This window comes from Emydura macquarii, unplaced genomic scaffold (assembly GCF_026122565.2).
Source record: "Emydura macquarii macquarii isolate MOO-44397 ecotype Brisbane River unplaced genomic scaffold, CSIRO-AGI_Emac_v2 contig_2193, whole genome shotgun sequence".
Lineage (NCBI taxonomy): Eukaryota > Metazoa > Chordata > Testudines > Chelidae > Emydura > Emydura macquarii.
In genome coordinates, this window is record NW_027132330.1 from 208,483 (window position 1) to 223,955 (window position 15,473).

A 15,473-nucleotide genomic window follows, 5' to 3' on the forward strand; every position below is an offset into this window, starting at 1 on the left:
AGCTGCTAGAGGGGAGATCACTGTTCTCCCATCCCATGTCGGTCAGGTTCCTCAAGGGGGTGAAGAGGCTTTATCCGTAGGTCCGTGACCCGGTGCCTCCCTGGGATCTCAAGCTGGTCCTCTTGAGATTCACAGGCCCCGCTTCAAACCCATGGCTTCATGCCCTCTACTCATGCTTTCATGGAAGGTAGCCTTCTTGGTGGCCATTACCTCAGCTAGGAGGGTCTCCGAGATTAGGGCTTGACCTTGGAGCCCCCTTATACAGTATTCTATAAGAACAAGGTCCAGCTGAGGCCGCATCCAGCCTTCCTGCCCAAGGTAGTTTCCCAATTTCACTGTAACCAAGATATTTTTCTCTCTGTGTTTTTTCCCAAACCTCACGGTTTGGAGGAGGAGAGGAGATGGCATTCGCTGGACGTGAGACGAGCCATGGCCTTCTACATCGAGCATACAAAGCCGTTCCAGAAATTGACGTAGCTCTTTGTCGCAGTGGCCGACCGGATGAAAGGTTCACCTGTCTCCACCCAGCACATCTCCATCATGCATCAGGTTCTGCTACGAGCAGGCGAAGGTGCTGCATTCGAGAACCATCACAGCTCACTCAACCAGAGCCCAAACCTCATCTACAGCCTTCCTGGAGAGAGTGCCCTGCAGGACATTTGCAAAGCTGCCACCTGGTCTTCAGTGCATACCTTCATGTCCCACTACGCCATCGTCCAGCAGGCGACAGAGGACGTGGGATTTGGCAGAGCTGTGCGGAGGGCAGCTCACCGCTAACTCTGGCCCACCTCCAAGGTATTGCTTGTTAGTCACCTATAGTGGAATGGACATGAGCAATCACTCGAAGAAGAAAACAAGGTTACTTACCACTAACTGCTGTTCTTCAAGATGTGTTGCTCATGTCCATTCCACAACCCACCCCCCGTCCCTGCTGCCGGAGTTGGCAGAAAGAAGGGACTGAGGGGGCGTAGGGCTGGCAGCGCCTCATATACTGTGGCATGTGTGTGGGGCTCCAGGGGGCACCGGAGCTGGCCCTATGGGATCTGCTAAGGGGAAAAAAGTTCTGGGTAACCGTGCACACACCTATAGTGGAATGGACATGAGCAACGCATCTCAAAGAACAGCAGTTACTAGTAAGTAACCTTATTTTTCTTTAGCATTTCCCCCACTACAAGTATGTTAAGTTTAACTTTAGTATGGTGGCTGTTACTGAGCAGTTCAGCTATATTCACTTCTTGGACCAGATCCTAGTTTGCTTATTCTATTACAGTTTTTCTTTATTTTGATTCCCTATTTCTTGCTGCCAGAACAAGCTTCTTCAGGCACTAGATCTCTGTAATTACCTTTGGTTTGTAAAATGTATGTGATGGGTACAGGCAATGTAGGAGAACAGCATAAGCCAGTGGTGCTCATTCCCTAAATTGTGGGTGGTGGGCCGTAGGGGTGCATATGACTTAGCCAAAGCACACCAGTGAGGCTTAACAGGAAGGTGAAATGGAAGTCATGCTTCAGCTTTGTTGCAATCTAGAAATGATACACTGTGTAATTAACAGAGAAAATCTCACACTCCAGAGGTGCAGTCCCATGAGTACAGGCTTGTGGGTATTAATTTGAAGTCAGTAGAGAGTTTGTCTTAGAACAGGTTTGTCTTGAGTTGCGGGTAGGCAGTGGGTTTACTTGAACTAACATGCTTTAATAGGAAAGTGACTCAGAGGAGTCAGTGCATGTGCGACTACTGAGCTGTATCTAAGTACAGAGATATTGTATAGGCATCTACTGATGTAGGTAGAAACTAGGTGGACTTGGCTGCCTCCTGCTGAAGTTCTGAGTATTATGTACCTGGACAGAGCACTAGACAATATCAAAACAGTCCAATTCAAAACAGTCCAGGTTCAGTCTAGATTCTAAGATTCTATGCAGTTAAAGCCAAACAAATCCAAATTAGAAATAAGTCACAAATGTTTAACAGTGAAGGTGATTAACCTCAGGAACAAACTCCCAAGAGAAGGTATGGATTCTTTATCTCTTGAAGTCTTTGAATCAAGACTGGATGCATTTCTGGAAGATGTGCTTTAGTCAAACACAAATTATTAGTCTCAATACAAGGAAACTGGATGAAGTGTTATGGTCTGTGATATACAGGAAGTCAAACAAGATGATCAAATGTTCCAATTTCACCTTAAAGTCTGTGTAGGCCATAGATGAAGAGTTACTATGAAGTCAAAGTTAGAGCAGTTGGAGGAAGATCTTAGCATAGATGAAGATTCATTTGATGTGCGGCTTGGTTGGAAGAAAGAGGCATGTCCAGAGCACTGCTCTGCTCTGATGGTCAGAGATCTGCTCCGGCCTAATTTTAAAGCCTAACCTGAACACAAGCTGACCTGAACCATACCCAAATTCGACAGGGTTGAGTAGTTTTCAGACCAAAACTTGACCCTTACCCCGAACCTGTTTCAGTGCTGCCACCTCATCCTTGGGATTTGGCTTGGTGGGGGCTTCCCACTCCCCATGCCCCATGTAATCCATCTCTGGACATCTCTTGCTCAGGTCTGTGCTGGGATGATTGCATAACCTCTCCTGGCTGCTGCCACCTTGTTGCACTGTGTGTACTCTGGAGTGAGAGGTGCTGTGATGTATAGGCACACTTGCTCCGCTGTGTGCACACAATGCAGTGAGGGGGTAGCATCTGCCAGGAGCAAGGCACACAGCTGCTGCCGTGTGGACCCAACAGGCAGGAGAAGGTAATCAGAGACTACCTGACCTGAGCCTGAGAGACTCAGGTTGTTTACTGACCCAGCCTGAACCAGACACTTATAGTTGGGTCCCGTCAGGTTCGGGTTGTGTTGTGTTGCAAGGCTCTACTGGTGATCCCTAGCAGATTAGCAGTAGGGGCACTGTTAGTTGGCATAGTTTAGAGCAATACTGAGGTTGACCTGGTCCTTTACAGAGCAAATGAAAAAGCAAGTTCCCTGGCCCAGTAGGCTTGGCATCTACTTCAGGTGGGATGCACAGAGTAGGATTATCCAACAGTAAGCAGGAAATGGGGAGAAGGATTACAGCAGTAAAATCACATGAGGACTTACTTATGGCTTATGCACAACTCAGTGGTTCTACTTCGAGTGATTGCTCATATCCATTCCAATATAGGTGAGTGCACGCCACCGTGCATGGGTTCCCGGAGCTTTTTTTCCCTTAGCAGACCCCGTAGTGTCGGCTCCAGTGCCCCCTGGAGTACCACGTGCATGCCGCGGTATACGAGGCACCGCTGACCCTACGGCCCCCTCAGTTCCTTCTTTCCACCCGTGATGGTTGCTGGAACGTCTCTTGCTTCTGCAAATACTTTCCCCTGTTACAGCTTTGTTGTGTATAGTTAGTTAAGTATTTTATAGAGTTAAGTGTTAAGTAGTTAAGTAGAGTAGTTAAGTTTTAATAGGAGCCCTTAGGGTCTTAGGATGGCTGGGCCATGTCTGGCTCACCTGGCTTTAAGCCTTGCACCGCTTGCGGCAAGGCTTTCCCAATCAGTGACCCTCACGATCGCTGCCTCAAGTGTCTGGGAGAGCAGCACAGGAGAGAGAAGTGCCGAATTTGTAAAGCTTTCAAGCCCAGGACTCAAAAAGAGAGAGACATTTGGCTGAAAGCCATCCTTATGGAAGTGGTGCTCCACCCGGCCTCTGAGCCGCCTCGCTCCACCTCAGCACCAAGTGTCTCCTTGGTGCAGAGCGCACCACTGGCACCGGCGTCAACTAGACTAAAGGAACCATCCCCGGTGCCGAAGAAGAAGAGGCGGCAGCACATGGAGCGCACACACTCCCCCGCATCATCGATACGGGCAGGGTCGAGTGCGGAGGTGCACCAGCCACGGCCCATACAGCGCAAGGACACCCGACGCCACCAGGAGACACAGCAGTCAGTGCCGATGCCAGCACCGGGTTGGCCTCAGGGTCCCTGGCAATTGCCTTATTGGGACCCATGGGGGACTCAGATGGGACAGGGTACAGTGTCGGTCCCATCTTCAGGTGCACACTCGGTGCCCCCCGCGCCAGACAAAGAGCGCAAGGGCCATTCCTTGGAGGAGGAATCGGACCCAGAGGAGGGACTCTCCATGAGGCCCTGCCAACAAGGGGGCAAGCACCCACAATCCTCCTCCTCCTCCCCAGATGAAGCGGCTTCCTGGGACCACAGGGCACTGCTCAGAGACTTTAAAGCACACCAGGAGTTGCTCAAAAGAGTGGCCTCCAATCTGAATTTGGAGGTCAGGGAACTCTCTGAGGAGGAGGACCCTCTTTTCGGTGTGTTGGGGGCAGAAGGGCCATCAAGGGTGGCCTTACCTGTACATGACAGGGTCCTGAAGCTGGCTAAGGCCCTGTGGCAAACCCGTGCCTCGGTCACCCCCACATCCAAGGGGCTGTAGGGTCGGCGGTGCCTCATATACTGCAGCATGCGCATGGTACTCCAGGGGGCGCCGGAACCAACCCTATGGGGTCTGCTAAGGGGAAAAAAGTTCCGGGAACCCATGCACAGTGGCAAGCACTCACCTATATTGGAATGGATATGAGCAACACATCTCGAAGAACAACAGTTACTGGTAAGTAACCCTGTTTTTCAAGCCACTATGCCTTCCCCTTTCAAATCCCTCCTTAAGATTCACTTCTTTCATGAAACCCGTAGAAAGTGATTCAGAGGATGAGTAATTTCTTTATATATAATAACTTTGTAAGCAGGGTCTGAATGAACTCCCCTCTGACATCTAATGATGAACTGAGAGGAAAAGACTTCAGGATCAGACTGTATTTGCACAAACAAACCTATTCTACCTAGGTATTCATCAGACAAAGCTGCATTGCCAAAGTGATCAATTTTGGCTGGAGATGGGTTACAAATCACTTTAGTAAACTTTTGTATGAACAACGTACCCTCTTACCCGACTGCTTGTCTTTTTAAACCGTCAAACCTATTCCCCTCTATTCGGGGTACCGCAGATTATGCTTTCCTTGTACGCTCAAACTTCTAACCAAACTCTGTACCCACTAATAATCTGTACATTATGCTTGGATGTCCAGAAACTCTTTTGTATAAACTCTGTACCTGATCATTTTTTAAACATTATCTTTAATAAAAGTTTTAAAATTTGAATGCTGGGGTAATGAAATGTTGTTATCCTGATTGTATGAGTAAAGGGAAGCAAAACTATGCTTTGCATGCTCTGATTGAATTGCACTCACTAATCTAGGGATGCCAAATCCCAGTGAAAAAGGACAGAGGGTGGGGACAGTGCTGTCTGCCTAAGAGTCCTAGACACCATTTGACTCCCTTCCACCCCCACTGTTCAAAGGCAGAGCTGATTAGATTTAATTGAGAGTCATTTGTTTTGTCAAGTGATTGCTAGAGCTGAAATCACTGATAACCAAGCCTATGCTAAACCTTAGGCCTGCTGTGGGGTAGCGTTTCAGTGAAAGAGACTGCAGTGAGGTTTCACAGAATGGGGAGGAGGTGAGCAGCTCTCAATGCTGAAAGAACAAGTTCAGGACTATTTAGAAAGGCTGGACATGCACAATTCCATGGGGCCGGATGCAATGCATCTGAGGGTGCTGAGGGGGTTGGCTGATGTGATTGCAGAGCCATTAGCCATTATCTTTGAAAACTCATGGCAATTGAGGGAGGCCCTGGATGATTGGAAAAAGGCTAATATAGTGCCTGTTTTGAAGAAAGAGGATCTGGGGAACTACAGATCGGTCAGACTCACCTCAGTCCCCAGAAAAATCATGGAGCAGGTCCTCAAGGAATCCATTTTGAGTCACTTGGGAGAGAGGAAGGTAATCAGGAACAGTCAGCATGCATTCACCAAGGGCAAGTCATGTCTGACCAACCTGATTGCCTTCTATGATGAGACGACTGACTCTATGGATGTAGGGAAAGTGGTGGACGTGATATACCTTGACATTAGCAAAGCTTTTTGTCACGCTGGCTGGATTGGGGTGGGGGGTGGGAGGGAGGGCATATTATTTAACATCAATATGTCAAAATCATAATAATTCATGAGAAATATGCCGTGTCAGGTACTGTTAAAAAGGCTATAATATGCTAAGTAAGATGATAATGTTTGTGTTCATGTGTTATATGTGTAGTGGAAGTTATGGATGTGGTTGATATATCTGTATTTCAAATTGTGCTGTGTCTGGGTGACACCCTAGACAGGATGGCTGCAGCACAAGTGCCTACTTAATGGCCCATTAAGGAAACTCACAGGTACAATGGGCCAGAGGAAGAAGCCAGGGATAGACTTGATGAGTCACCAGTCACTCATGTGACCCTCCACTCCATCTTATTCCTGTAAATTTCCACAAGCAGCATGGCAAAGGCCAAAGGACATAAAAGGCAGCTGCACGACATCCATTTTGTCTTCAGTCGTCTTCAGTCTCCAGCCTACCTCTGGATCAACTCATCTACAACTGAACTGAAGCTGTGAAACAATGGACTGAGACCCATCCAGGTACTGGATGTATACCAGCGGGACTATATAAGCCTGCAAACTCCACAATTCTATTAGAAACCTGATATATATGGACTTTCAAATCAATTGTATGTGCCTGATTGCTTTAATCTTTTAACATTTCTCTTATAGTTTGTTTCTTTCTTTTTATAATAAACCTTTAGTTTTATTTACTAAAGGATTGGCTGGCAGCGTGGTATTTTGGGTAAGATCTAAACTTATATTGATCTGGTACTGGGCCTGACCCTTTGGGGTCAGGAGAAACCTTTTTGGTAAAGAGCATAGAGTTTTAAATAACTGATCTCTTTACTGGACTTAGTAGGTGATTGGGACCCTGAGACTGAAATGCAATAAGGGGGCTGTGTACTTTTGTTATAGCTTCTTGATAACCGGTGTGGGGAATTAGAAACACTGTTTGTGGCTGGTTGAGAAGTCTGACTTCAGTGTCACCCACCAGTGCTGGGAGAATCTGCTCTCCTTTTACAGCCTGCCCTGACCTTGGCATTTACAGGTGGCTACCCTAGGCATGGATGGGTCAAGCTTTTGATATGGTCTCCAACAGCATTCTTATCAGCAAGTTAAAGAAATATGGGTTGGATGAATGACTATAAGTTTGACAGAAAACTGGCTAGATTATCAGGCTCAATGGGTAGTGATCAATGGCTCGATGTCTAGTTGGCAACCGGTAACAAGTGGACTGTCCTAGGGTCAATGCTGGGGCCAATTTTGTTCAACATTTTTATTAATGATCTGGAGGATAGGGTAGATTGCCCCCTCCGCAACTTTGCAGATGACACTAAGGTGGGGGGAGTGGTAGATATGCTGGAGGGCAGGGATAGGATACAGAGTGACCTAGACAAATTAGAGGATTGTGCCAAAAGAAATCTGAGGAGGTTCAACAAGGACAAGTGCAGAGTCCTGCACTTAAGACAGAAGAATCCCATGCACTGCTACAGACTGGGGACTGACTGGCTAGGCAGCAGTTCTGCAAAAAAGGACTTGGGGATTACAGTGGACAAGAAGCTGGATATGAGTCAACAGTGTGCCCTTATTGCCAAGAAGGCTAATGGCATATTGGGCTGCATTAGTAGGAGCATTGCCAGCAGATTGAGAGAAGTGATTATTCCCCTCTATTCGGCACAGGTGAGGCCTCATTTCAAGAACTGTGTCCAGTTTTGGGCCCCCCCACTACTGAAAGAATGTGGAGAAATTGGAGAGAGTCCAGCGGATGGCAACAAAAATGATTAAGGGCTGGAGCACATGACTTATGAGAAGAGGCTGAGGGAACTAGGCTTGTTTAGCCTGCAGAAGAAATGGGTAATGGGGGGATTTGATAGCAGCCTTTAACTACCTGAAAGGAGGTTCCAGGGAGGATGGAACTAGACTGTTTTCAGTGGTAGTAGATGGAAGAACAAGGAGCAATGGTCTCATATTGTAGTGGGGGAGGTCTAGGTTGGATATTAGGAAAATCTTTTTCACTAGGAGGGTGGTGAAGCACTGGAATGGGTTACCTAGGGAGGTGGTGGAATCTCCATCCTTAGAGGTTTTTAAGGTGCAGCTTGACAAAGCCCTGGTTGGGATGATTTAGTTGGGGTTGGTCCTGCTTTGAGCTAGGGGTTGGACTACAGGACCTCCTGAGGCCCCTTCCAACCCTAATCTTTTATGATTGTATCTTCTATTCAGTAACTCCTGAAATCACTGAGAGCTGGGTTAAGGGAGTGACCTCAACATGTGGCATTGCAGAGGTGGCAATAGAGAGGCAGGTGGCAGCAGAGAAAGCAACGGTGCTGTGACCAATGGCAGTGGAGTGAACGACTGCACAGCAGTGGCAGCAGACAGTGATGCAGAGTGAATGGCAGCAACTGTGAGCCAGTTGCCATTGCGGCAGCAGCAGCTGAGGCATTGCTCAATGCTTTCCTCTTCATCCTCCCTGAGTGGGAGGTGAACTCACCTGAACACACCTCCGAACTCTGGGTCTTCGCTGACCAAGGACAGCAACTGTGAGTAGGGGTGCAGCGGCGGGAGAAGGGAGTGACGTGTTAAAGGAACATTTGTTTGTCAGATTTTCACACTCCAAGGTGAGAAACTGAGGCAAAGGACACTGCTTGACGTGTTTTGTGGTGGGTGTTTGAATGTGGTTGTGCTGTTTTCCCAAACTAATGCTTGGTTCCCTTTCCCTTTTAATAAAACTTCTCTTTTGTTATACACAGACTCAGTGCTTGCGAGAGGGGAAATATTGCCTCTTAGTGGTTCCCAGGGGTGCTGTGAAGTTATCCCAGATTACTGGATGGGGTTTGAGCCGGCTCTGTGTAATAGTGTTAAGAGGAACTCCTAGATATTGAACTTAATCCTTGCTGCGACCATCTTCATCTGGCCATTATGTCCTGTCTTTTCACATTCCTCCTTTAAGGTTCACTTCTTCCATGAAACCCATAAAAAGCGATTCAGAGGATGATTAACTTCTTTACACATAACTTCTAATTCATTATAATTGTCTATGCTAAACTGCACGCATCCATTGCATCTTTTAAAATCTTAAGTCTGTAAGACTCACCACAAAGGGAAGCAGGCACTCGTGCTGGTTCTGCACCACATATAGGCTCAGCAGTGGCATGCGACTGGGACCTGCCAAACTACATACCAGACTGAAGAAGTTTTCCAGGGCTTCACAAAGTTTAGAACAGGTGTTGGCCCAAAAGGGTGGCTTGACATCCACAATGAGAATCTGTGGAAGCTGCCATGAGTGGGCAGTGTCATAACCTTTACCAGCAGTATATCCTCTCCTTGTTTCTGAAAGTGTTTTTCTGGAATTCATTGCATCCAAACAGGAAACAAAGCACCAGCTGTCCAATCACTGATCTGCCTCTGAGAAGGGAAAAAACAGAAAGCTGGAATGAATGAGATTGTTACCCTGAGACATAGTGCCAAATCCAACTTGAACCCATCTGAAGGCAGCCTAGAGGTTATAGCAGGGAAGTAATACCAATGCACCTAGAGAGGTAAGAAAGTCAAATGATGCAACCTCAAAAATGCAGCTAATCTATCTGGGGAACAACAGCCTGACCCCCAGCCCCTCAGTGGGAAAAAGTAGCCTGGGGAGTAAGAAGTAGCAGCAAGTGAGACCTGAGTTTAAAATATGATATGGCAACAACAACAAAAAGACATTGCAAGTTGGGACTGCATATATCTAAGCCGTCCATTGTGGACAGGGAGGAAAGAGCCTTGTACTTTAGGGTTTGAGCCAATCCTTAACTATTTAGTCTCATCCTGATCTCTGTGAAGGTCAGATTATTCCACATCAGCAGTTTTCAGGCCAGTCTCTGAAGCATCTGATTTTGGTCACTGTCAGAGACAGGATATAGGACTAGATGGATCCAGAATGGAAATTCCTTTCTTCCTCTGAGCCACTCTCTCTACAGCCTGGTGCAACCTCAACTGGAATAACATATTTGGTTCTCGGCATCACATTACCAGATATTGACAAACTGAATCAGCTCAGCAGTGCATTTAGTCCTGTATCCTCATTTGTAAAATGAGGCTAATGCTACTTACCTCCTTTGTAGAGCACTTTGAGGTGTATGGATGTGAAGTACTATGTAAGAGCTAGGTGATATTAAGAAAATGGTAACTATGCTAAGTGGTAACTAAGGAGGGGGAGACCAGTGTACAGGAATTAAAAGTGAAAATAATCAAGGAGAGACTCATTTAGAGTCATACAAAAGGGAATGACAGAAGTAAAGGGTTGAAATGAAGAAAAGGACATTTAAGGTTCAGTATAACGATTTTTCTATATTGGGGGCGGGGAACAACTTTGGTAACTTGTGATATTGTCTCCCAAAGGAAGGGGTTGAGGCCTCATTATATGAAGCATTTAAAAATAAATTGGATAAAGCCCTGAAAAGTGTATAATAGGAAACAATCCTGCCCTGACCCCTGGAAGATAGAATAGATGAACCTGAAAGGGCTTCCATCTCTGATGCCTACATTCCTAGACTCTAGTTCTTCATCTGTATCTTCCAGAATACTTGCATGATGTTTCAAGTTAGAGACACAGTAGGCTTTTTGCATAAGAACCTGAATAACGTCTGAGAATAAAGACACAAAGGAGAAAAATGGGAATTTAAACCCACTTAAAATATGTTTTGCTCACAAAAATTGTGTGTTATAAATTAACATCCCTAACTGTAGTGGCTGATGCCCCTGTTATGGGTCTTGTATTCAAAGGGCCAAATCTTGAAAACTTCATTTTGACAAGACACCCAATGACATAAGTAGGTATTTTGCCTCTGTAAAGGTCAGTTTGTACCCTCACAGGGGAGACCTTTGTGTACATGGGTCTCCCTCTCCCCAGGCTACAAAGGGAGGCTCATCCACTTCAGTGACAATGTGCCCCTTTTCCCAGGGACCCTGCAAAGGTCTTTCTGAGGACCTAGGGGTCAGTGAGCGGGGAAGTGGTGGGTGAAGTAAGTGGGAGGAGTGGGCAGGGGGGTAGGATGTGTGTCATCTCCCGGCCCTATCATCCCGCAGTCAAGCTAGAGGAAAGTTAACACAGCTAGAGGCCCAGAGTAAATACTCCAGCGTGACTCAAAAGCTTAAGAGCAGAAAATTCATATAGGAACTTGCACACTTCTTAAACGACTCTTGCTCAGTTCCTCCCTTGTCCCCATTTCCTCTCCACACACAAACATTAGGCACAAGGGAAGGCACCTTTCTGTTAAAAACAAAACTTCTCCTTCCTTCAGCAGGAATCTAGATGCTGTATAAAAATCTCCTTTTACCTCACTGAATGTAAATGTTTTTGCTCAAACCAAGAAATGCAACTTTTAGGATATTGAAGTTGCTTAAAATTAAGCTATTTTGCTAATAGCAACAATAGAAAAGATTCAGATGTCCTTGTGCTCAGACAAGTGTTTGTATTATAATACCATTTAACTGTACATATCTATTCCCTATGAGCCAGGATTTGATCCGTTACAGTTGTGTAAATGCACAACTGTATTAATTCCAGTGAAATAATTAAGTTACACTGGATTTACTCAGGTGTGATGTTGGCCAGAATCTGTCCCTTTGGTATTCCAACATAGCTCTTGGTTGTCTGATAAATTCTGCTGAGTCGTGTATCCAAGAGGAGTCCAAGAGAAGATTCCAAGAGGATTCAAGAGGAATCCAAGAGAGCTGACTGTATTTTAAAGAAACCTTATTGAGGGCACAGGAACAAACCATCCCGATGTGCAGAAAGAATAGCAAATATGATAGGCATCCAATTTTCCCCTTTACAGGAAAGCAAAACCTAGTTGATGCAATCAAAAATCCAAAGAGGGATTTCATCTTGCGCTGGTTTCAGAGAGAAACTGAAGTGGATGAAATGTTGAAAGGTACATAGCATTCATGAATTTGAATAAGAGGCTGGCTGTCTTGATGCTTTATCTGTATTATGCTTGTTTTAAGTGGCTTCAGGAAAATAGATCACTCACTAGCTGTGTTCTCTTGTGTCAACTGCAGGAATTAATATTTAATATGTTTTATCTTAATTATCTTAGCTGTAAAAATATTAGCATTATTAGATAATACTATATACTCATCTAATTAGATAATACAGTATAATTAGATCCTCAACTAAGCAGCAGGCGAACAGTTAGAACCTGACATAGGTGATTACAATAGAGCTCAATATTTCTGAGAGCCAACTTTCAGTTCTAATAGCTGATATGATGTATGTTTATTGCTCAACATAATGGGGCAGTTAATGGTCAGACCTAGTTGCTAATGGTAATATGACAACAGAGCATATTGTCAGAGCTAGGAATAACAGCATCTTAATAGAAGTAAACTGAAATAAAACTTGCCAGACCAGGTGGCCAGTGATTTCTGGTCACATTCTCTACAACTCCATATTTATAATTATTACCAATTCCCTGGTCATAATAGAAAAAGATTTAAAACTCTGGCTAGGTACCTAGGACCTATACTCCAGACTTAGTGCTAAGTCTTGTTTTAGATGCCCAAGCCCAGTTTTGGCACCACTGTGATCCAAAACATTCCTGCTGAACTCTGTAGGTGCCTAAACTCACTTGGCGCCTAAGTTTTCAGGGTCAACGTTCCTTCAGCACCTAAGTTTCTGCTTCTGGGCATGTGCACTGCTGCTTCATGTAGGCCTTTGGATGCCTATTTCTTGTCTAAGCCCCAGCGTGAGTCACAAACCAGAGGAAGACAGATGTTTGGCCACCTAAATCACATGCAGGCCCAATCTTATAGGCATGTTCAGAGGCTACATACCAGATAATGTCCCATTTAAAATCATGCTGGAAGAGGAGCTGGTTGCTGCTTCTAACTTTTAGCCCATTGGTTATAGCACTCACCTGGGATGTGAGAGTGCTAGATTCAATTCACCGCTCTGCCAGTTGAGCAAGGAGAAAGGTTTTATATAAAGGTCTCCCAACTCTCTTCTCCTCAGCTGCCAGAGGAGGGAATTGAACCTAGGTCTCCCATATCCCAGGTGAGTGCTCTAAGGATTAAGAAACTACAACATGATTGGAATAACTGAGACTTGGTGGAATAACTCTCATGATTGGAGCGCGATCATGGATGGGTATAAACTGTTCAGGAAGGACAGGCAGGGGCGAAAGGGGGGAGGAGTTGCACTGTATGTAAGAGAGCACTATGACTGCTCTGAGCGCCAGTATGAAGCTGGAGATGTCAGTTGAGTGTCTCTGGGTTAAGCTTAGAAGCAAGAACAATAAGAGTGATGTCCTGGTGAGTGTCTGTTACAGACCACCAGACCAGGAGGACGAGGTGGATGAGGCTTTCTTTACTCAACTAGGGAAAGTTTCCAGTTCACAGGGCCTGATTCTCATGGGAGACTTCAATCACCCTGACATCTGCTGGAAGAGCATTACAGCAGAGCACAAACAATCCAGGAAGTTTTTGGAGAGTGTTGCAGACAATTTCCTGGTGCAAGTGCTGGAGCAACCAACTAGGGGCCGTGCTTTTCTTGACCTGCTGCTCACAAACAGGGAAGATTTGGTAGGGGAAGTACAAGTGGGTGGCAACCTAGGCAGCAGTGACCATGAGATGGTCGAGTTCAGGATCCTGACAAAAGGAAGAAAGGAGAGCAGCAGGATACGGACCATGGACTTCAGAAAAGCGGACTTTGACTCCCTCAGGGAACTGATGGGCAGGATTCCCTGGGAGGCTAATATGAGGGGGAAAGGAACCCAAGAGAGCTGGCTGTATTTTAAAGAGACCTTATTGAGGGCACAAGAGCAAACCATCCCGATGTGCAGAAAGAATAGCAAATATGGTAGGCGTCCAGCTTGGCTTAACAAAGATGTCCTTGGCGAACTTAAACGCAAAAAAGAAGCTTACAAGAAGTGGAAGCTTGGTCAGATGACCAGGGAGGATTATATAAACACTGCTCGAACGTGCAGGAATGAAATCAGGAAGGCCAAAGCACAATTGGAGTTGCAGCTAGCAAGGGACGTGAAGGGGAACAAGAAGGGTTTCTACAGGCATGTTGCCAACAAGAGGAAGATTAGAGAAAGTGTGGGCCCCTTAGAGAATGAGGGAGGCGACCTAGTGACGGAGGATGTGGAGAAAGCTGAGGTACTCAATGTCTTTTTTGCCTCTGTCTTCACAGACAAGATCAGCTCTCAGACTGCTGCACTGGGTGGCACAGAATGGGAAGGAGGCGAACATCTCACAGTGCTGAAGGAACGGGTCCAAGACTATTTAGAAGGATTGGACATTCACAAGTCCATGGGGCCGGATGCAATGCACCCGAGGGTGCTGAGGGAGTTGGCTGAGGTGATTTCAGAGCCATTGGCTATTATCTTTGAAAGCTCGTGGGAACAGGGGGAGGTCCCTGACGACTGGAAAAAAGCAAATATAGTGCCCATCTTCAAAAAAGGGAGGAAAGAGGATCCAGGGAACTACAGACCGGTCAGCCTCACCTCAATCCCTGGAAAAATCATGGAGCAGGTCCTTAAGGAATCCATTTTAAGGCACTTGGAGGAGAGGAAGGTGATCAGGAACAGTCAACACGGATTCACTAAGGGAAAGTCATGCCTGACCAACCTGATTGCTTTCTATGATGAGGTGACTGGCTCTGTGGATGTAGGGAAGGCCGTGGATGTGATATACCTTGACTTTAGCAAAGCTTTTGATACTGTCTCACACAGTATTCTTATCAGCAAGTTAAAGAAGTATGGGTTGGATGAATGGACTATAAAATGGATAGAGAACTGGCTAGAGCATAGGGCTCAATGAGTAGTGATCAATGGCTCCATGTCTAGCTGGCAACCGGTCACAAGCGGAGTGCCCAAGGGGTCAGTCCTGGGGCCGGTTTTGTTCAACATCTTTATTAATGATCTGGAGGATGGGGTAGATTGCACCCTCAGCAAGTTTGCGGACGACACTAAGCTGGGGGGAGTGGTAGATACCCTGGAGGGTAGGGATAGGATACAGAGTGACCTAAACAAACTGGAGGATTGGGCCAAAAGAAATCTAATGAGGTTCAACAAAGACAAGTGCAGAGTCCTCCACTTAGGAAGGAAGAATCCCATGCACAGCTATAGACTGGGGACCGACGAGCTGGGCAGCAGCTCTGCAGAAAAGGACCTGGGGGTAACGGTGGATAAAAAGCTGGATATGAGTCAGCAGTGTGCCCTGGTTGTCAAGAAGGCTAATGGCATATTGGGCTGCATTAGGAGGGGCATTGCCAGCAGGTCACGGGAAGTGATTATTCCCCTCTATTCGGCATTGGTGAGGCCGCATTTAGAATATTGTGTCCAGTTTTGGGCCCCCCACTACAAAAAGGATGTGGACAAGTTGGAGAGAGTGCAGCGGAGGGCAACAAAAATGATTAGGGGGCTGGAGCACAGGACTTATGAGGAGAGGCTGAGGGAACTGGGCTTGTTTAGTCTGCAAAAGAGAAGAGTGAGGGGGGATTTGATAGCGGCCTTTAACTACCTGAAAGGGGGTTCCA

At 46.1% G+C, this 15,473-nt stretch overlaps 1 protein-coding gene across 1 annotated transcript in view; it reads right to left on the minus strand.

The window, feature by feature from the left end:
• M1AP (meiosis 1 associated protein) overlaps positions 1-9,305 on the minus strand; it is a 74,273-nt gene extending 64,968 nt beyond the window's left edge. Inside the window, exon 1 of the mRNA XM_067558845.1 lies at positions 9,045-9,305. Within this exon, the coding sequence (XP_067414946.1) occupies positions 9,045-9,305 (261 nt within the window). The remainder of the gene's footprint in view (positions 1-9,044) is intronic.
• Positions 9,306-15,473: the final 6,168 nt, after the last annotated feature.